The 21,282-nt window shown below is 34.1% G+C and overlaps 1 protein-coding gene and 1 pseudogene across 3 annotated transcripts; one reads left to right on the top strand and one right to left on the bottom strand.

Annotated features, from left to right (window-relative positions):
• Positions 1 to 1,753: 1,753 nt before the first annotated feature.
• On the bottom strand, positions 1,754 to 21,244 carry LOC148621719 (long-chain fatty acid transport protein 2-like). Of its 3 annotated transcripts, none has more exons than XM_088576396.1 (11): positions 21,104 to 21,244; positions 15,527 to 15,948; positions 14,897 to 15,007; positions 14,380 to 14,586; positions 13,731 to 13,886; positions 12,774 to 12,898; positions 12,350 to 12,541; positions 11,735 to 11,840; positions 8,917 to 9,115; positions 7,073 to 7,170; positions 1,754 to 2,154 (listed from the first exon to the last, which is right to left on the bottom strand). In XM_088576396.1, exons 2-11 carry the CDS (start codon positions 15,894 to 15,896, stop codon positions 1,844 to 1,846), a joined length of 1,875 nt encoding a protein of 624 aa, XP_088432522.1. In that variant the 5' UTR covers positions 15,897 to 15,948; positions 21,104 to 21,244; the 3' UTR covers positions 1,754 to 1,843. The 3 variants fall into 3 exon arrangements, with proteins under 3 accessions (XP_088432522.1, XP_088432519.1, XP_088432520.1); XM_088576393.1 differs by lacking the exon at positions 21,104 to 21,244 and adding an exon at positions 16,321 to 16,441; XM_088576394.1 differs by lacking the exon at positions 21,104 to 21,244 and adding an exon at positions 16,089 to 16,133.
• Positions 3,927 to 7,077, top strand: LOC148621720 (uncharacterized; annotated as a pseudogene).
• Positions 21,245 to 21,282: the final 38 nt, after the last annotated feature.

The raw sequence follows: 21,282 nt of genomic DNA, 5'->3' as shown, positions 1-21,282 counted from the left end.
CGACCAAAAATTTGCATCGCAAATTTGACAGTTCTAACATCGTCGGGAATTTTTCAGACCTTTATATATATATATATATATATATAAAAGCAACACAAAATGGTTCCTTCAAATATTAATGAACAAAAAAAGGAAACAAAAACAAAAAAAAACGACTCCAATAAATTACTCAATGTTAACATGGCTTGAAAAACGAAAATTCGGTTATGTAAATTGGCACCAGAAGATTATCGGCAGCAATAATACTTCTTACAATATACAGACTGGGGATCTACATTCCATTTTTTAATTCGTTAGCTTTGTCCGAATGAAACTAATACATTAACTCTTGTCATCAGTTTTAACCTTTGGAATCTATTTGTATGATGGAATTAGACCCACTATCACGGGAACAACTAAATGAAATTAAGACGTTTGATTGTAATTTTGAAGGAAATTGCATTTCTTCAAAATTCAACAGAGGTTTACACTGCTTGAGACGTTAAGGTTTCCCGCACGCACGATTAACAAACGCACGCTAAACTTCACCAAACGCACGATAAACGAACGCTCCCAGCGCACGAAAGATGAACGATGGAAAATAATAATATTAAGAAATAATGAAGAAAGAAAAAAAAAGAAAATTAAAGAAACTGTATAAATTAATAATAGCAAAAAATATAAAAATAATATTTGAATCAAGGAAATAATCAAAGTACAAAAATAAACGAACGTTTCTATCGTGCGTTTAAACGAACGCTCCTATCTTGCATTTAAACGAACGCTCCGGCCCAACGTGTGTTTAAGGAGGTAGACCTAGGGTAAGGGACACAACTCTTATAAAATCATTCAAACGTTTGTATTTAGCATTTTACATCAATCCAATGTAAGCATCTAATTAATTTGGATTCAGTTTATTCTGCTTCAAACAAAAGCTTGAGAGGCTTTGGTGATATTGAATATAATACAAACATATTTGATTCACTGTTTTTATGAGTTATGTCTCTTACCCTAGGTCTACCTCCTTAAACGAACGCTCCTATCGTGCGTTTAAACGCTTCTATTATGCGTTTGATGTGTAAACGCACGATAAACGATGCACGAACGCTAAAATGGAAAACGTGAACGTTTCAAGGAGTGTAACACGGTACAAATAGTGCGTGTGATTATGTTAATCTTTGAGTTCCGTAATTGTTGATAAATTATTTTTAGATATATATATATTAAAATATAATAGCTGTATGTAATATATTAACATATAATGTATCTGTTCTACACCGGTTGTATTTGTAGTGCTCTTGACATTTGAAGCATTTATTACAAAAGCTGATCTATTGGTTTTAATAAATTGGCAATGCTCTTTAAACGACATCTGCTGTGGGAACAGCTTTAACGTGATAACGATTTGATAAAAGTCAATTAACTTAAGAGATTATCCCATTACCATTATCAGTGCTGTTGTTTATGCCGTAAACTTTCGATATTTTGTTTCCAACAAAAGTCTATTACATCAACATTTCAATCGAACTCTTGCTTCTTTCTTTAAGTTTTTCTTTAATTTTTTTCATGCTGGGACCAAGAAAGGTAACCCAAAGTCTCTAGATCAAACATCAGAATTTTAAAATGTAGTCATGCACGAATCATTGTGGTGTTAAGTTGGATAAGTAGAATATATAAATGAAGTCACGACTCATTGTTGTGTTATGTTGGATAAGTAGAATATATAGGTGACATGAAACAGAATCTGGTGGTAAATCAGAAATAAGCAAATATATGTAGTTGTCATATACTTCTTTATTTGAGTTCAGATCATCAGTCTATCGGTTGAAACAACCGTAAGACGTGATAAGCACAATTATCATCTCTACAATCTTGATTGTGGAAAATTGCTGTATGCTTCCCTGTCTAGTGGTAAATATGTTTTTGCTTGATTAGAAAGGTAAAACATCGGATCAGATACTGACTGTGGATCACAGCCCTCTTTAACTAGATCAACTTTTTGCTGCTTAAACGTAGTAGTAAGTCGGGTCGCACCTTCCAACCTGAGGAATAATGGTCTAGCATAACTTGGTAAGTTCTTTACACAGAAGTCGTGAATTTTCTTCAGTTTATCTGGTGTGAGCTTTTCATTATCTTTCAGTTGAATGGATGCCATACCAGCCCTGCCGTCATGACCTGGTAATTACGACAAAATGTTAATTTTTGTCATTGTCTACATTTACATAAATGATTTTAATACATTAACATGAGCAATCGGTGGATTGTAAAGATGGTGTTCATAGTCCCAAACTTTACTATGATATATGTAAACCCTTTTTTTTGGTTCTGTGTATGCATTTATTTTGCTTTTCTGAACGCATTACTATTTTTTACTTCCTCTTATCGTTTTTTTTAATTCTTAGAGCAGCCGATATATATAAAATCTACATCGATAACGAGTTGATTATGGAATTTCTCACATCGAGTGAATTAAATTTTATAGTTTTGATCGCGAGGCTAGTCCAGCTATTCAAACCATAAAATTTATTTCACGAGATGTGAGAAATTCATAATCAGCAAGCTTTGAGTGTAGATTCTGTTTCTCTAATGCCCTAAAAGCGTTCAAAATACCAACAACAAAAAAATGAAAAGCGCGCGAAACGTTATGATTCCGATTCGTAGGAAACATGTTGACGTCACACAAACGCAAACATTTTAAACAAAGAAACCAGACGATTTCAAAGTTTTTTTCACTTCAGATCTTCCCGAGTCCCTTCATAGTTCTTATTTAAGGTAAGAAAACACCAAAATTATCTCATTTAACTGAAATATAACTACAATGGCAATCGAGACGATTCAAGATGGAGTCCAAGACAATCGATTTCTAAGCCAATCGAACTCTAAGAACAAATGTCACTAGTGATGAGAACATCTTTTTCCACATCGGTGAAGCGGTATGCAAATTGAAGAAAATTAGAGAAAACATGTTTAACAAACATAGTGTACAATAATATGGAGTAGGCATTGCCTAAATCAGCGAGCGCCACACGTGTACCATTTGTGCGAGAGTCGTAAAAATGATAAAGGTAACTACAAAAAGGGTCGGATGAAAATTTTTGTTTCGCAAATGCAATATTTTAATTTATATTTCAACGACATTTAAAAGAAATCAATATTTTTATTTGAAATTTTGCCTTGTTAGTGGGGGAAATTGTTTTTCAATGAATGAGTAACTTGAGAGAAAAAAAGAAAAAAAAAACGTTTGTTCAAAATCCCAACCCTATCGCCCCTTTTCCCTCGCTTTCAAAATGGTCGATAACTTAATAGCACTTCGACATACTTTATAATTTTTAACGCTTAATGGCATCTCTAGCAACGATCTTTTCAGTTTTAGCCGCTCAGATCAATTTGAACAGACACCGGAAATTTTACAGTTCTCCACGGATGGTGGGAATATTTTACACATATCATGTGACGTAAACAAAATTGAGACGCAACTGACAGCTGCAAATTCCGAACAAGAAAATGATTGTCTTTCCTATCTTAGAAAAGCTATGCTTCAATTTGGATAACACAATCGGAGATATATTTTTTCCAAGGCGGGTTAGGTTCTTGACAACAGCAACAGTTGAACTGCGGATATACAAAGACGTACTTCCACGTTTTTCCCGAACTTTTTAAAAACATCATATTCACTTCTTTTAATTATTAAAAAAAATATAGAAAGACTCTGAAACTATCAGAAAAGATGAACTTATTTATACTGAAACGTAATCTTAACCTATATATTTTTATTTGTTTGATTTAAGGAAGCGGTCACTTTTTGTTACTTCCGGGACATGACTTGTTTCGTTAGTATATTGGGGAACCTTAAAGGAAATTTAGATAATACACGTAATAATCGTAGAGCTCACACCGCTTGGCGGTGCTCGCTATAATCGATAATTGACTAGATAACAACATGAGGATGATCAAACCCATTCGACGATATTCGACAAAAATATGGCAATGATTGTCAAACTAAAATGTAGAAAACTTGGTGTACAGTGTTTTCCCTGAACTCTGCGCATCCGGTATGTCTGCGCTGACGTCATATCCGTAAATAGAAAATTGATCATCACCTGTTTTCATCCGTAAAACAAAATATCAATCAAGAATACAAGACATATTTGGTAAGTTTCGTTCTTTCAATACCACTTGTAAGTAAAATTATTACAAAAAATCTCTAAAATTATGTAGAAGTCGATAAATTGACTGGATTAGAGGGGATTCCCTAATGTGTAATGACCCATGAAATGATGACCTAAACAATGCACTACATGTGATTTAGAATCGCTTATCTGTTATACATTTTCATATATTAGCTCAAAACCATGTTCCTTTCTTAATAATCTCCGAAGGATATGATTTGCCATATGCAAATTTAAACATATATAAAGATAAACGAAAGTTTTATCTGCCATCATCACACAAGAGCGTCTGCTTTACTTTGACATTGACCTTAGATAGTGCTATATTCTGATTGGTTAGAACATCATTCTAAAGTAGTAAATAAAGGAAAGATTTCAATGTGTTAGTAATACTGATGTTGATGAAAAAAAAACTTTAATTTCTTTTAATTTTAGACAATGCAAAAGAAAAAAAGAGCAAATTATAATTTAGAAATGTTAAGAGGCTTTTGATGATGTCAGAATTAGGGGAGAAAGTATAAGAGGTGCAGCTAGAAGACATGGTGTCCCAGAGAGCACACTCAGATTACGATTAAACAATATTACAGGGGTTGATAACTTAAGAATGCGTAGTCCGACCATTTTTACAACTTCAGCTGAGATTGAGTTAGCAAGGCATTGTGTGTCAATGGCAGAAAAAGGTTATGGGTATGCACGATGGCAAATAATAGAAATGGCAGCTAATATGTGCACTTTAAAAGGAAGAAACAAAGCTCCGACTAAACATTGGTTTTATGGTTTTTTGTCCCGAAATTCTAATGTCAAAATGGTCCAGCCTAAAAAAAGAGAAAAGGTCAGAAATGATGCCAAGGCTGAGTATATTACAAAGTATTTTGAGGAGTTGAAATGTATTCTCGATGAATACAGTCTTACAAAACCAACCCTCACAAATCTGGAATGTTGATGAGACTGGAATCTCTCTTGACCATTCCCCACCCAAAGTACTTTCTCGTCGTGGCCGTGATGCATTTTCTGTTACTTCAGGAAGGTCATCAACAACAACATTAGTGGCTGCAGTAAGCGCACTTGGTGAGACCATACCTCCTTACATTATATATAAAGGTCAGCGTCTGACACATGAGTTGGTAAGCAAAGGAATGGCTGGTACCAAATACAATACATCTACTAATGGATGGGTTAACACTGAGATTTTCTTGGATTTTTTCAATAACCATTTTCTTGTTCATGTCACTCAACAGCCTTTAATTCTATTATATGATGGGCACTCTACCCACATCACCATTGATAATTGAATCTGCCAGGAAATCAAATGTTCATCTATTTGTTCTCCCTCCACATAGTTCTCACATGTTGCAACCCCTGGACGTGTCTGTCTTTAGTCCATTCAAAAAAAGTTTGAATACTGAATTCCACAAACGTATGCATGAGAAACCTAATTCAGTAATTACACGTGATCAGCTACCTTCATTCATTAACACTGCATACAACAGTTTTATGACCGTTGCAAACATCATGTCAGGTTTCCGTAGGACAGGGATTTTCCCACTGAACCCAGAGGCTGTTCAGCCAAAAAGGTCAGTGCAACAAATTAATCCAGTGTCATCAACAAACAAGTCTAGCAGGAAAGAACGTACAGATATGAGGTCCATCAAAGTACTGTTTGCACAGAAAGTAGAAACATTTGAAAAGTCAAATCAAACTGAGAAACCCAAGAAGAAAAGAACAACTTTTGTACCTCCCTATGGCGCAGCAATTACTGAAGAAACATTCAGAGACTTACTGATCCAGAAGGAGACAGAAAAGGAAAAAAACTAAATCAAATAAAACACAGAAGAGGGAAAAGAAAAATGATGAGTCAAACTGAGATAGAAGAACCAGCTCAAAAGGAAAGAAAACCATTTGAAACACCATATGCTAGCATTTAGAAAGAAATTCCATCAACATCAAATGCAGTGTCAAAAGCAAACAAATCAGTTCAAAATAAATAAATGGAAAATTTAGGAAGGGGTCTTCAAAAGAAAACAAATCTAAAGGAAAAGGGCTTGCAAAGTCAACAAAAACAAAAACTTCTGAAAAGAACTCAAATGTTTTAGAGGATGGTGATGAACTTGAAGTTGAGGATACAGAAACTTGCATTGTGTGTGGAAAATGTCAGCCAGATGAACTGAGACTGGATATAAGCCTTATAATTGTTAACTGGGCACAGTGTGATTGCTGTCTCAAGTGGGTCCATTTGAAGTATTGTACCGAGGAGGAACACATATCTAAAACTGATAAATTCTACTGTCCCTTGTGTGTTACCTCACAGAGCATCTTATAAATAGCTTGATTTTGTGACTGTACCATAGACATTTACAATAGATATATATTAATTGGTTATTAAACCTTATAACTGCCTAATCAGTTCATTTAATAAAAGAAACTCGTAAATTTAGCTCCATTTAAAAATCACATTATCACTAACGTATCACAACAACTAGAATTCGAACCCATTGTTTTGCAACTTTTATTGGTTAAAATCAACTAAAACAGTTTGTTTTGTTCAATGAATGTTCTGAACAATTTGTAAAACTTAATTTGAAATTTCATAATCATTCCTTTATCCATACCCAGGTGTTTATTCTATGCATGCGCAGAATGACCGGACTTTCATTGTTAACAAGAAAACAGCATGTTTGTCATATTGTCATATAGAAAACAAATAAATCAAATTTGCTAATGCCACTGGTTATAAAGAATGATTTCCTGAAAAAAAAAACATGGTATGCAGATTTAGTATTCTAAAGTTTAAAGGACAGTTAACCATGAGCTTATGTTTATAAAAGCCTGCAAGTCTTAGGTGCGCAGACATACCGGACTGCTCCGTAATGGTATTTACTAGTTCACATTGGTTAATTTTTTTTTTTTTTTTTTGCAATACATACCTGGAACAATGACCCCATATACATTAGAATCAATAATAAAATCAATGTCTGATAGTGTATTTGCTACTTCAGTTGTACACACGTTTTCCCCTTTCCATCTACAAATAAAACAAATAACGATTCTGCCAATGCAAATTCATTCAAATGGTTTTTATTATTAGATGGTTTATGATAGTCTGTTTTCTATTTTGCAAGATTTAAAAAAAAGGCCTGCATAAAACACATATACATCAAAAACATACTACCAGTTCATCAATAAAATGCTACTATTCATACGCCGTGGTTTCTGCAATCACTTCAGAAGCTTCAAATCGATAAGTTCTTACACTTGAACATGTAACTATTGTCCTTCATACATATATTTAGCTGTTGATTGCAAACTTTTAAAAAACTTGTGATACGCTAGATAAAACTTAAGTATCAATAAATACTGAACATTACATGTCAAAATCTGTATCACATACCATAACATCCCTCAACATATTTCACCCAAGGGCCAGTGCCCCCCCCCCCTCCCCCCGGGGTGATATAGGAGTCTTGGGTTGATATGGCATGTGATACATATTTTGACGTGTCACGTTCATTATATCATGATATATATCTTAACTATAATATTTTAAGTATGTTCCGATTAGGGGTGTGATATTGGGTATGTGATATAGGTCTAGGGTTGTGGTATAGGGTATGTGTGATATAAGATATTCGATATAGGATAATTATCATAGGGTTTATACAGTAATTTCTTACAATGCATATACAAAACAAAACAAAACAAAAGAAAAAAAAAACGTATATTTTAATCTAAATATATGGTAAAACTGTTAATAGTTAATATATAACCTACTATTTTATGCATTTATTTCAATTGTAGATTTAAAAAGATGTTGTACATACAATAGATTATATATTGATCAGCTCAAATATATCGGAAGAGACATGTAGAAAACATTTTTTTTTAAATAACATATATGAAAATCACTTTTGATACAAAAAGCCTCATGCTACATGGTAGACCCTGTTGAAATTTATCGTCGAGCAATTTTGAAAAGAACTCTACACTTTTTTTAAATTCAGCTGTTGTGTATATTCATCGTTATTGTATTTTTTCTGAATAAAATATTGTTTCCATAATTAATGTAAAGGACAGAAACAATATTGATGTATTTATTTTAAATATTTCGCCCCGTGCAGGTCCGGGTGTTAAAAGAATAGGCCTGCAGCAGCGCTAAGCTTGTCGTATAAGGCGACTAAATAGTGCTCAGAAACCTAGCCGGGGGCTAGGCGCTCTGCCCACAGAGCAACTGGGATGTGTGCCCCAGGTGGTGGAATGGGGTACCCCTGGCGTGTTACATGCTGGGGTTGTCAGGCTATAATACGGAAAACCTGACCGCAAACCATAGTGGTGCACCGTGTTGGGAAAGATGCCACGTTCCTCGCACGTTAAAGAACCCTGCTGTGGTAATCGATAGGAGTAGGAACCTTTGCGCTCCGCCACAGGAGGCTAAATTGCCCGACCTTACCCATCCCCCCTTTTTACAGTGGCAATCAAAATTTGTCGACCCTATTATCCTTTTTTTTCATTTCATGTTCATTTTATCATCCATTTCATGTTCATCGTCTGAATATAGCTGAAATATTGCTGCTCGGACGTTAAACCCAAACAAACAACAACAACATTTTAAATATTTCAGTAATAGGGCATTGCCGCTTATATATTTTTTGTTTATATTCTCCGAATCAGTGGCTTTCTAAGGTCAGGTTAATTGATTACATTAAATTCATTATTTAAAGTAGTTTGGTTTTAGAATCCCACAATAACACTAAAATACAGATAGGTAATATACCTGAACGTGTCGCCTAACCTGTCTTTGAAGTACACAAAGTAATCTTTGTCTAAGTACATTAAATCTCCAGAGTTGAAGTATTTGTCACCATCTACGAATACGTTTCTTAGTATTTTCTTCTCACTCATTTCCTGTGGTCCTTTATAAAACTTATCTTTGAAAGTTGATGGAATTCCAGAAATGAAGAGGGCAGATTCACCTGCAGCAATACATTAAAAATTGTACTTACAATTAATTTGAATACTCATTTTAAATTCTTTAAGTCAGGCGAAACAAACAATACGGAAATCAGGTACCACAATTAAACAGAAAGGGAACTAAACAATGAAATAGTTTTAAGATATACTGCCGTCGTGAATTATTTCTTAACTTGATACTTATGAATATTACCAAATGATTATATGTAACATTCGTAAATTATGTTCTGTCACATATTTTTTTATTATGTGTTTATGTGTTTAACATTCGTTAAAGGATCAAGATTTTTTTAACTGCCGTCTAATCAAATCCAATTGGGAGATTATCAATCATTATTTGGTCCGAACTTAATACAGTAGATTCCGCTTAATTGCATAGCCTATTTGCCAGTAAAAAAATATGCAAATAACCGGGCTATTCTTATAACCGAAATTACGATTTTACCGGAAGTGCGAGTTCAGGTAAGACGACGATACTGTGGATCAACCAGGGTTATCACTGTTCAACATTTCTGATCTGGTATTTAATTGTTATAGACCTTCTCATTGTATTGTTCTTTTATCAATAAATAATAATATATATTGTGTTTGTCTTGTTTATTGACCTTCTTTACGCTGTGTGTATTTATAAGTAAAACCACGTGTTTCTCATCTATAAATAGTCAAGTAATTTCCTGACCTTTCTACGAAAGCAAATCCCATATTTCATATTTCAGGCAGGATTCAGTGTAATATTCATCAATGTTTGCAGTTTTTGGGCTTTTGAAATGGTCTGTGTGTTTTTATTCCTCAGTTCATTGTACACTGACAGTTGTGTATTATACGCGTCATTGACCTCGATTTATTCCTATGAAGAGTGAATAGTATGGGGCACCTTAGGGTAGTTGAATTTCATTAGACATTGTACTGAATGAATGACTTTTAATTTTCGTATGATATTTATGCCTAGTAACCCAAGCTCACTCAAAACTGTTCAGCTCATGAAAGAAAATTAAATTTACATTGATAATCATTTGTAGTCGGAAGAATTTAAATAGGGACAAAAAATACCCCAAGCCGAACCTCAAGCCGCATCACAAGATGATGTTCGGCATGTCGTCAGAAGTCATTGTTCACCTAGGTGCTTGTTTATTTTAATGTAATTAGAAATCATTTATATTGTCTTTGATGTCCATGATTTTTTTAATCCATTATTAACACCTCCTGATTGATGATAATATAGTGTTTACAACAATAAATATGATTGACATATTTATGAACCGAAGGCTTAAAATAGAATTTGGGAAAACCTGTCTTTACCTGGACGAGGCAAAATTCTCTATGCAATAAACCGAAATGCACCTCCAAGGCCTATGCAAATAAGCGATTTTTTCCCTAATAGAATAATAGGAAATGGTTTTGTGCAGGAGAAAATTATGCTAATAACCGAAATATGCAATTAAGCGATATGCGATTAAGTGGAGTCGACTGTATTGTGCCATGGAGCATTTCTAATCTATATGTATCCAACCGGAGCTCCCCAGCCTTTCTTGTTACACAAAACAAATCCTTGGAGGCACTAGGCGAAATAATCTGTCCGGATTTGACCGATCCGATTCTAAATTTATAATTTTAGTGGTTGAAATTTTTACCATTACTTTTTTCCTAGCTACTCGCTTCGCGACAAAATTCTTGACAAAGCTATTGTTTTTATTTCTAGTGATATCTGATCAATTTTTTAAATTCTCCTTTTTGCATCCGAGGTAGTGTAGCGGAAATGGCCGAGTAATTTCAATTGATATGTATCGTAACCGAATGGTATACAACGTTCACATTTCCCTATCTCCATTCCCCTCACGGATAGAACTATGGTATACATTGTACATGTAGCAAACTACAACTTTTTTACCTTGCATGCTTGTTTGCTAATATTACTGGACTACAATAAAAGTCAACAACTGGTTTTATTATTTCAACGTCCACGTAATAACGGTTTATCTAGCCGAATCACGCCGGTTTATATAACTGGTAGTGTCCTGAAATTTCAGTACCTTTTGATCCAGTATCGATAAGTATAAAACAGTATATGACGATACCTACTTAAGTTTTACCACGAAGTACACATTACTATTGACAAGTCAACGATGTACATTTCTTTCTCTTCTTAGACTCATTTTAATAGCCTACACTGGTGTAATTGACCCCGCAGTAAATCGAAACAAACTTCTTTTGTCAAGGTATATATACTGAATATTATATGTCAAAAACTGCATCACATGCGGGGACCCTAGGGGTGATATAGGAGTCGCGGGTTGATATCACATGTGATACAGATTTTGACTTGTCATGTTCATTACATCATATATTTTAACTATACTTCAAGTGCGGTCCGTGAATGGGTGCGATATAGGTCTATGGGTGTGATATAGGGTATGCGATATAGGTCTTGAGTTGTGATAAATGGAATATGATATAGAGTAAACGATATAGGGTTTAAAAAAACACTTATAAAAAAGGTATATTGTAATCTAAGTATATGATATATAAAGACTTTAGTAACATTCCTTAAACAAATAGGTAGCTATGGTTAATATATGACTTCATCAGACTGTGCGTTTAAGGTAATCTAATGCAACAGTAACCTATGCCAGCAGGAACACACTTGTTTTCTTTATTTCTGTATGGTTTTTCGTTCTTCTGGTCATACTTTATCAAATGTTGGTCAACTGGCCATGGTGCCAACTTTTTCTGTAAAAGAATAATATTTATACATTTTGCTGAAATGTAAATATAAGTATTGGTGGCACGTTTTCAACTTCACCTTCAAATGAGCATGTCTTTGTTTTAGATACCTTAACTTTAAAAAATATCATACAACAAAAAACGTTCTTCAGAGTTCACTTGCATATTGTATCGAGATATAATTTTTTTGGTCTCTTTGCGGAATGGTTTTGTTATGTCAGGGATTGAGAAATCACCGAGTTTGATACTAGTTGCTTTGACTTTACCACAATGCTGTGTCCATCTGATATGGAAACAATTAAAAGAATTTGATTTACTTCCTTCTTTTCATATAGCGGTTTTAAAATATGAAAATTGGCTGGTGGTTCAAAAAGTGACCGTAATCCCTTAACTTCGTGGAGTCCATGCTACTAATCTACTCTTTTGTGTTTATGAGTTTGTATTTATATATAAAACCCTCTTTTGACGATATTATCTTTTGATTTGTGTGGCAATTTAAGTTGAGATACAGTTACCATTAGAGGAGACAGTCTTCCGATAGCTCCTGGTCTTCCATTCATTGAAAAGAAGTTTCCCGTCCCTTCTGTAGAACCATAGAACTCAGCGATGGAATTTATGTTGAATCTCTTCATGAATTTCTCCCAGATGTCTTTCCTTAAGCCGTTACCAATAGCAACACGTATATTATGCTCTTTGTCTTTCGAACTCTAGAAACAAATTAAATTGGAGTTCTAGAGTAAGCGCCAAATGAGAACAAAATATGTAAATTTTATAATACTTACCATTAAACTTAATTTTGAATTTCCTACATGTATTTTTTTCTTTTTCTTTTCTTTCTTTCTCTTTTTTTTTTTTTTTTTTTTTTTTGGGGGGGGGGGGTTCCGTATTTGTGAAAGATTAATCTTTTTTCAGTATTTCAAATAAATATTCTAACAGTACCTCTGGTAATGCCAGTAGATATCTACAGAGTTCTCCGATATATTGTATAACTGTTACATTATGCTTCCTGCAGTCATCGAAAAAGTGGTGCGATGAAAACTTTTCCCTTAGAACTAATTTACCTCCTGTAAAAAAATATTTACATTATTCAGGTTATTCATATAAAAATACACGTGAGTATACCGTCAGAGAACAATTTAACATTCCAGCAGGTCTGAAATACCAGAAATTACTGTAAAACCAAAATAAATGCAAAAATATGGAAACAAAATTCAAAACATTCTGTATTACTCATATTCATTTAGTAAAGTGCTCTAGAGAGACTGAATCATATTAATTGGAATCGTTGTAAACCATTTAGTTACAGGACAGCAGCGATAGCATTTACTGGCGATTTCAATATCATTATAGAGCAATAGGTAATCATTACATAGTTCTACCTATTTTTGACATGATTAGAAGAGGCAGTGAAGCAAATGTAGACGATGATATTCATAAAAAGTCAAGCGAGGAAGACGAAAGACAAAGACTATGACACGTTAAACAAATCAGTTTTCATGGCGCAGACGGATACACCGTAACGATCCACGAGTTCCTGATGACGACCATAAAACTTCCGTAGTGGTGACTTCAATCTTGTAGCAATATAACTCTGTTCCAGCTGGTTTCGATTTCACAAGAAGTCGTAAGTGTAAAGTTGATCGTAAGTAATGACGTCATAAAGTAATTTAGAATTGTGACGTCATGATTTACGATCAATTTCACACTTGCGACTTTTTGTGAAACCGAAGTTTATAAATGTCGTCAGCACTATACTTAATGTAATTTACCATACCAGGTCTGGGTTTCATCAAAATATCTCAAGTTCAGAATTTCTTCAAATCTTGAGTTGATTAAAATCTATGAAAACGGGTGCAGACCCTTGGTGACTAAGTTAGCGAATGATTTGTCACTTACCCATTCGAAGCGTTGTCAACACAGATGCCAACCCCACAGTGTGGTATAGTGGTAATACAGTGTAAACAACATCATCTGATCCGAAATTAACCGCCAACAAAAACCTGGTCAATGAGAGTATTTTTGCCTGGCTGATCGGTGTCGGTTTTGGAAGGCCTGTAAATTACATAGCCGAAAAACTGATTACAAGTTGGGTCATTTATTGCACATAGTTCAATTACTTAATTTGATATTTTTTTACTCTTTTGGGTAAGATATATTTTTTTCCATAAAAAAACTTGGTCCTGTAACGTCTTTAACGTCGATTAGGTCGAAGTTCTCGATTCAAATAATTCCAAACTAAATAAGGCTATGATGAAGGAATAAATCTTAATTTTAACTGCGATGTATTAGAATTTGAATCATAAGGGTTATAAGGACCAAATTATGCTTACATAACAATCTTATGGAACAGATTACGATTGTTCATAAATCGCTTCGCTGTTTATGAAGGGTAAACTGCCCAAAAGTTGGTTATTTCGCGTAACTTACAACATTAAAACAATCCTTAATTAGTGCACACTAGTTTTATAATTTTTATAAATAAAAGTATGTAAGTAGGTATAGGAGCAATATTTCATAACTACATTGTAAAGCTCTGTTAAATTACCAGTAGTCCCTGAAGTGAATACATAGCATATCGGTGAGTCTACATCTATTGAAGCCCGTAGTGTTCGGCATATTTCTGCTGGTGGTGTGAACATCATTAACGCGTCCCAGGATTTGAAGTTTTCATATCCTGTTACAGTTCCTGATAAATAGATAGGTGTATCAATGCTATCAATGATATCCTCGACTGCCTCTCGGAGTTCTTGTCCTGAAACATAAATTTATCTTTAAGAAGAGATAATTAATAATGATGGTAAGGATTTTAATATCAAATGAGTAAAATGATGAAAATAACTATTGTCCGACAATCGTCTTTTCTTTTTTGATAACGTAATAAGAAATTCCAGTTTGTCAACATGCCAACAATTGCAAATGACTCTAAAAGGGTTAAAATACCTTATGAAACACCTTTATCAAAATATATAAATACATTTTTTCTTATCGTCAGTACATTACCGCCAAACATGCTTATAATATAAAATTAAATAAAGACAATATAAACATCTTGTTATGTATACCTTGTCCAACAATCAGTAGCTTTGCTTCACTGGCATTTATTGTATGCAGCAACGGTTTCTGTCTGTTATGTGGATTAAGAAAGGAACAGGCAACGCCTATCTTTTGTAAACCTTAGAAATAATAGTTTTGTCAATACACATGGCTAGAGGCAACGATTTTGATTAATAATTATAATTAGCTTTGTAGATTAATAGGCAAATTTATGGTCTATTCGTTTTTATTTGTTTTGTTTTTGTTTTATGTTTTTTACTTGTTGAATTCCTACGATCACATTGATTACATTTCCAACAACCAATAAACTACTATATTCAGCGTGACATATATTAAAGAATTTATGAAAGCATTTGACTTTTCAAATAAATTGAAATGCACTCTAGTCACAACTATGATTGAATTGGTATATTGGCCTGATCACTGTAACACAGCAGGGTAGACTTACTCTCCGAAGGACTTGGTGTTTCATTTCGTAAATTTATTTTTCTGTTTTTTTTTCTTCCAATGTTTATTTGTCATCGATAGATATACTTTAATCAGTCTCTGTCAATTATTGTTACAAATATTTTTTCATTAATTTCTGTTTTTATTGCATAACTATGTAACTTAAGCAGCAAGGGACTATTTTACTTTACCTAGAAATGTCCAAATAAATGCTGGTTCATTCAACATGAGAATGGCTACAGTATCTCCTAACTTTAATCCTAATGTAAACGCGATATTTGCCACTTTACAAGCCTGTTCATTCATAAACTCGTAAGTGTAAATCCTGTCATTGAAAATGACAAAAGGATTTGTCGGAACTTGCTTCACAGACCTTTCAAACAGGTCAATAGCAAGAAAATCGCCTTTTGAATCTTTTTTGGATTCTTCCGCAATTTTTTTGCCATGTTTCATCATTTCTAAATCATATCCTATCCATGGAAAGAGGGTACGCCATGCTACCAACGAAAAACCAATAGAACCACCGATTCCAATAATTGCTTTATCTCTGACAGACGGCATTGTTGATGTTGTTAATATGACAGATAGATTTTGTCAGTGATGCCACTAAGATCTATGGTAAGTAAACAAAACAAAATTGTAAATAAACAATGTCGTTTGAATTTTACTTAAGCATGAGATAATAGATAAATTTGTAAACCTGTGAACATATCTTTATAATTTTTTTCGTTCAATTCCAAAATAAATACCCACCTGGATGACAAGTTTGACTAAAAATTCACAGACTGATATAATTTTGCAAACATATATGACATAATATTTATCAATATCAATGATAACAAGTAAGTATATGAAGTAAGTATATGAAGGTCATTTACAACCATAGAAGTTATTAATAATAACAATAATAATAAATATTAATTCATCTTGTGAACTTAAAATCACAAGAACAATTAAAATCATAGTATGTAGTTATATGTTTTACCTGTTGAAGCTGTAAAAATTAGTCGGCAGCTTGAACAGCTCGAAGCTATCCGGTAAAAAACAGGTCAATGACACAGATTACGAGATAGTGATATCAAGGAGCAATGTACGCGGAAGTTAATAACTTTTCTGTTCCGTTCTACTTACGTATTGGACAACTTGAATGAATGGTTGCGTGCATTTTGAATCCTACACTTTTATTCATTAACAGAATTCATTTATTAAAAAAAACTAAGAGCGTGGGTATTTAGTTTGTTATACATTTCAAAATAACATGACTGGTGTAAGTATTGTTGTTGTTATTTGTATTTGTGTTTTTATTTGTATTTGTGTTTTTATTGTGTTTGTTGTTTTTTCTATATTAAATGTTTTCTTTCTTCTGAAGATATCAGCAATATGAAAGCTATTTAAATGGTCTGAAAATTTGAAAACGATGTTAGAACTGTAAGCAAATTTTTCGTTATTTCCTCTCCGGGACTCGAACTCGTGTCGCTGTGATGTCTATGGCAGCACCGCCTACACTAATTCCAGTGTCCTAGACCATTCGGTCCGTAAATTATTTGTTTACAAGGCTACTTAAAGTATAGCTTTCTTTCTCCTCGTATGCTTGATCAATGCATATGAGAATTTAGGGTTGCAGCTTAACTCGGTCGATATATGTCAGCACAAGTCAGCTCATCTAGGTGTTGTAATGTATAGAAGATCAACACTCTGTACATTAAATAAATATCATACATACGTCTCAGAACTATTTACTACACTGTTCCATCGTTTTATGTTAGACTTATGGAAGATAATGTAAGTATATATTATATAAGGGTGTTAAAACTCTCCCACCGATATTAAAACTATCAAATTGTGCTTGGTCTCTCTGTGGGACACGAACTCTTACCATGTGATATGTATGGCAACACCGCTTTACAAAATATCGCCTTCGCTATTTACTGTTTTTTATACAGCCTACATCGATTTGGATCTTAATCTAGGTTATACAAAACAGGGCCTTCCCTGGCTGGGTGTCCTCTGTTGGTTTAATTAGTACGCAAATTATGGTAGTACAGGCGGCTCATCATTGTGTTGTTAGAATGAAATCAACAATACACGTTACAACAAATAAATGTCATATATATATACAACGTCTCAGAATGTGACGACTCTATTTACTACAGTGCTTAGGAACCTAGCCAGGGGCTAGGCGCTCTGCTCACAGAGCAACTGAGACGTGTGCCCCTGGCGTGTTACACCCTGGGGTTGTTGGGCTATAATACGGAAAATCTGACCGCAAACCATAGTGGTGCACCTTGTTTGGAAAGGTGCCCCGTTCCTCGCACGTTAAGAAGCCTGCTGTGGTATTCAATAGGAGTAGGAACTTTCGCGCTCCGCCACAGGAGGCTAAATTGCCCGACCCTACCCATCCCTCCCTTTTTCTAGTGGCAATCTAAATTTGTCGACCCTATTGTCCTTGTGTCCCATCCCTTTTTTCACCACTCTACCACTCTCTCCAAAGAAGAGATTGTGGAAAACCATAAATCTGTGCTATCCTCTTATGGTCTCTCTACCAAGGACGATGATTGTGATTTACCGTATATGTACTGGATTCCTAAACTTCACAAGAATCCGTACAAACAACGTTTCATAGCTGGATCTGCAAAATGTACCACCAAACCCCTTTCAAAACTTTTAATTTCTATACTCACAACTGTCAAAGAGGGTCTGCAGTCATACCACAACACTTGTTACTCCCGTAGTGGTATTAATTCAATGTAGATCCTGAAAAATTCGAAAGATCTTTTGGAGACAATCAGTTCAAGACTATTATCTGAATATAATAGCATTAAAACCTATGATTTTTAAACACTGTATACTTCTATTCCCCATACTTAGTTAAAATCCCGACTTAAAAACATTATACATCGTTGTTTTTCCAAAAAAAGATGGTACACCTAGATACAAATATATAGTTCTTGGTAGAGATTCCTCATACTTTGTAAAAACTAATTCCAAATCATCTTCCAAATATACAGAGGAAGATGTTTACAAAATTCTTTTTTGTCCTGTGTGGTGGACGTGTTTTTCAACAAACGGTCGGCATTACAATGGGAACAAATTGTGCTCCTTTACTTGCTGACCTATTCCTTCATTCTTATTAGGCTGACTTTATAGCTGATCTGATCAAAAGAAAGAATATCGTTTGGCTAGATCCTTCAATCTGAGTTTCCGCTATATAGATGATGTATTATCTTTAAACAATCCTAAATTCGGGGATTTGATACATCGCATCTACCCAAAAGAACTTGAGATAAAGGATACTACAGACACTGTGAAGTCAGCCTCATATCTTGACCTACACTTAGAAATCGATGGTAAGGGAAAGCTATTGACCAAACTTTACGACAAACGTGATGACTTTTCATTCAGAATTGTCAACTTTCCTTTCATCTGTGGCAACATCCCTTCGGCTCCTGCGTATGGAGTGTTCATATCACAACTCGTACGTTATGCCAGAGCTTGCCGAAACCACGTAGACTTTTTTGTATCGCGCTAGAACTCTAACAAATAGGCTTCTGGAACAGGGTTATGTTGCTGCAAAATTGAAGTCATCACTACAGAAGTTTTATGGTCGTCATCATGAACTCGTGGATCGTTATGGTGTATCCATCAGCACCATGAAAACTGATTTATTCAACGGGTCATAGTTTTCCTTTCCTCGTTTGTCTACCCCAGACTTGATTTTTAATGAGCAACTCGGCGGGTGTTTCTAGAAAGCAGAGGACGCTTACCCTACCGGTGCACCTGGTCCAAGCTCCCAATTTTTAGTGGAGTCCGAGTTGCTCATTTACCTTTGTTACTTTGTATGTATGATTTTAGTTACTTAATGTTCTTTGTTGTGTATGTCTGCTTTCCATGTGTGGTCTTTGTCCCTGGATTAAATTCTTTTGATTACCGCTATAACCGTGGTTCCTTTGATTACTCTATATGAAGGTCAAGGTGAGAGGCGAACTTCATTCCATTAGTATTCAGTTTTTAGTCCTTTTTCGGTAACATAATAAAAATTTTGCAAATCATGCAAGCTATATTTCTTTGGTTACAGCATATCCTAAACATTTGATTTCAGTGTATTCTAAACATTCTCTTATTACCTGTTGAGTCTCCAAGACATTGAAAATAAGATCGAGGCCTTATGTTTATACAATTAAACTGATTTTTCTTACCATTATACACACATTAAACTGACACTTTAGTGAATCAGCGTAAATACATTCACTGAAGGGAAATAGGAATATATATATAAGAAAAGTAACAAAAAATGCCTCATGTTTTGCAAAAGGATAATTCAATGCACACATACAATAGGTGATGTGCATGTCCCTGTCCTTGATCCAGCTTATTCAAGTATCAATCCATATACAATTCAGAGATTGCCTGTGATAGATTTGTAAGAAAACCCACCTAAAACGATGTTTGTCGTAAGCTCTATGTTATTTTTTTAGAAAACCATACATTTATATCCCACTTAAATCAACCAAATCAAGAACGATAACTATTGCAAAATGCCTAATCCGAACACAATCTTTTAAAATTTATATCTATATCTCGAAAGAGCAACAACCAATTGACAAAGTGGGACTGGTTATGTAGTTTTTGACTATCTATAAATTAGAAAAAGAAGTGAATTTGTTTATATGACATGCATGAATAACCTGTCGGATACTTTTTTAATATTACTATTTCAATAATGTCAGCTGAGATTATCAACTTCAGTTGATGTCCGTCAAATGCTCTGTCATTGAAACCATCATTGCAGTATCATATTATAATAAATTTTACATTGTCCCTTTATGTTCCTATTTTCTTTTTTTTTCTCTTTTGTTTAGCTAGTTTAATAGGTTATGCTATTCTTTGTTGTTGTTGTTTTTATTTATTGATTTTGTTTTTGATCCTTGTTATATAATTAAAGTAATAATTCAATAACGCACGTGTTAATTGTGTAATTACAAAAGAGTATACAGATTAGATATTTTTACTGAAAAAAGAAATCTGGATATTTTTTTAAATTAATAAATAAAATGATGAAATGAAAATGATACAAGGGATCTTGAAAAAATATGAATCGACACTTATGACCGCGATGCATGTCTGAAACCAGTTAGATAAACGCACATATCGCTCACACATTGATCTCTCGTTTTTAAAGAACCTGATTCAAGTACTATCATAGCATGTTATTTCTGGTGTTTAGTTTAGAAATATATCTGACCGCCATTTCTTCCTGGTTTTTATAAGGGAAAATAGAATAAAGCTGTTTCCTCATTGATTATTTCCAGGCATCAAAGGTGGATGAAGAAAAGTCATTTGGAATGCCACGCATGCTGACTGCTGTATGTCAAGGTAATTTCAGACTTCATGTGCTTGCTTCTTTATCTATAGCTCTTTTTATTTACTTATGCCTTGGAAAGTATATAAACAAATATTAATATGCTTTTTTTAGAGTTGAAAGAACTCATGGTGTCACAAGTGTATGATTGTTTTACCGTTACTTTTTTCTTTCTAATTTAGAAGCAGTTACAGACCACGTAACCATGCCTTGTCTTCGTTGGTCATTTCGTTTTTGCACTTTACCAAAGATAAATTAGCAGATTGCGTATGAAATTGGCATCTTTCGAGGCTGTGTAATATGACGTGTATTGCTGAAAAGGCATCGTTTGTGTAGGCAACTAATTTTACTTCAAAACGTCTACTTTTTACAATTACTGACACTTACTGAATACTGTTCTTATACTTACTCTGTGTAAGGAATACAAACAAACTAATCTATTGGTGCGTCATTTGCAGATATATTCAAAGTAATAAGTAGATCCATCTTTCGTAGTTTATTACACACTTCTAAATTTGCTTTGTGGAAAGTTCCTTGACAACTTTCTTACTCTGTAATAGTTTTTGGACGAACAACTTAGTTTCTGCA

The sequence above is a fragment of the Perna viridis genome, chromosome 3 (assembly GCF_037379345.1).
Source record: "Perna viridis isolate PV_CMFRI_1.1 ecotype Kerala chromosome 3, ASM3737934v1, whole genome shotgun sequence".
In the NCBI taxonomy this organism is placed as follows: Eukaryota; Metazoa; Mollusca; class Bivalvia; order Mytilida; family Mytilidae; genus Perna; species Perna viridis.
This window is presented reverse-complemented; position numbering and strand designations above follow the sequence as displayed.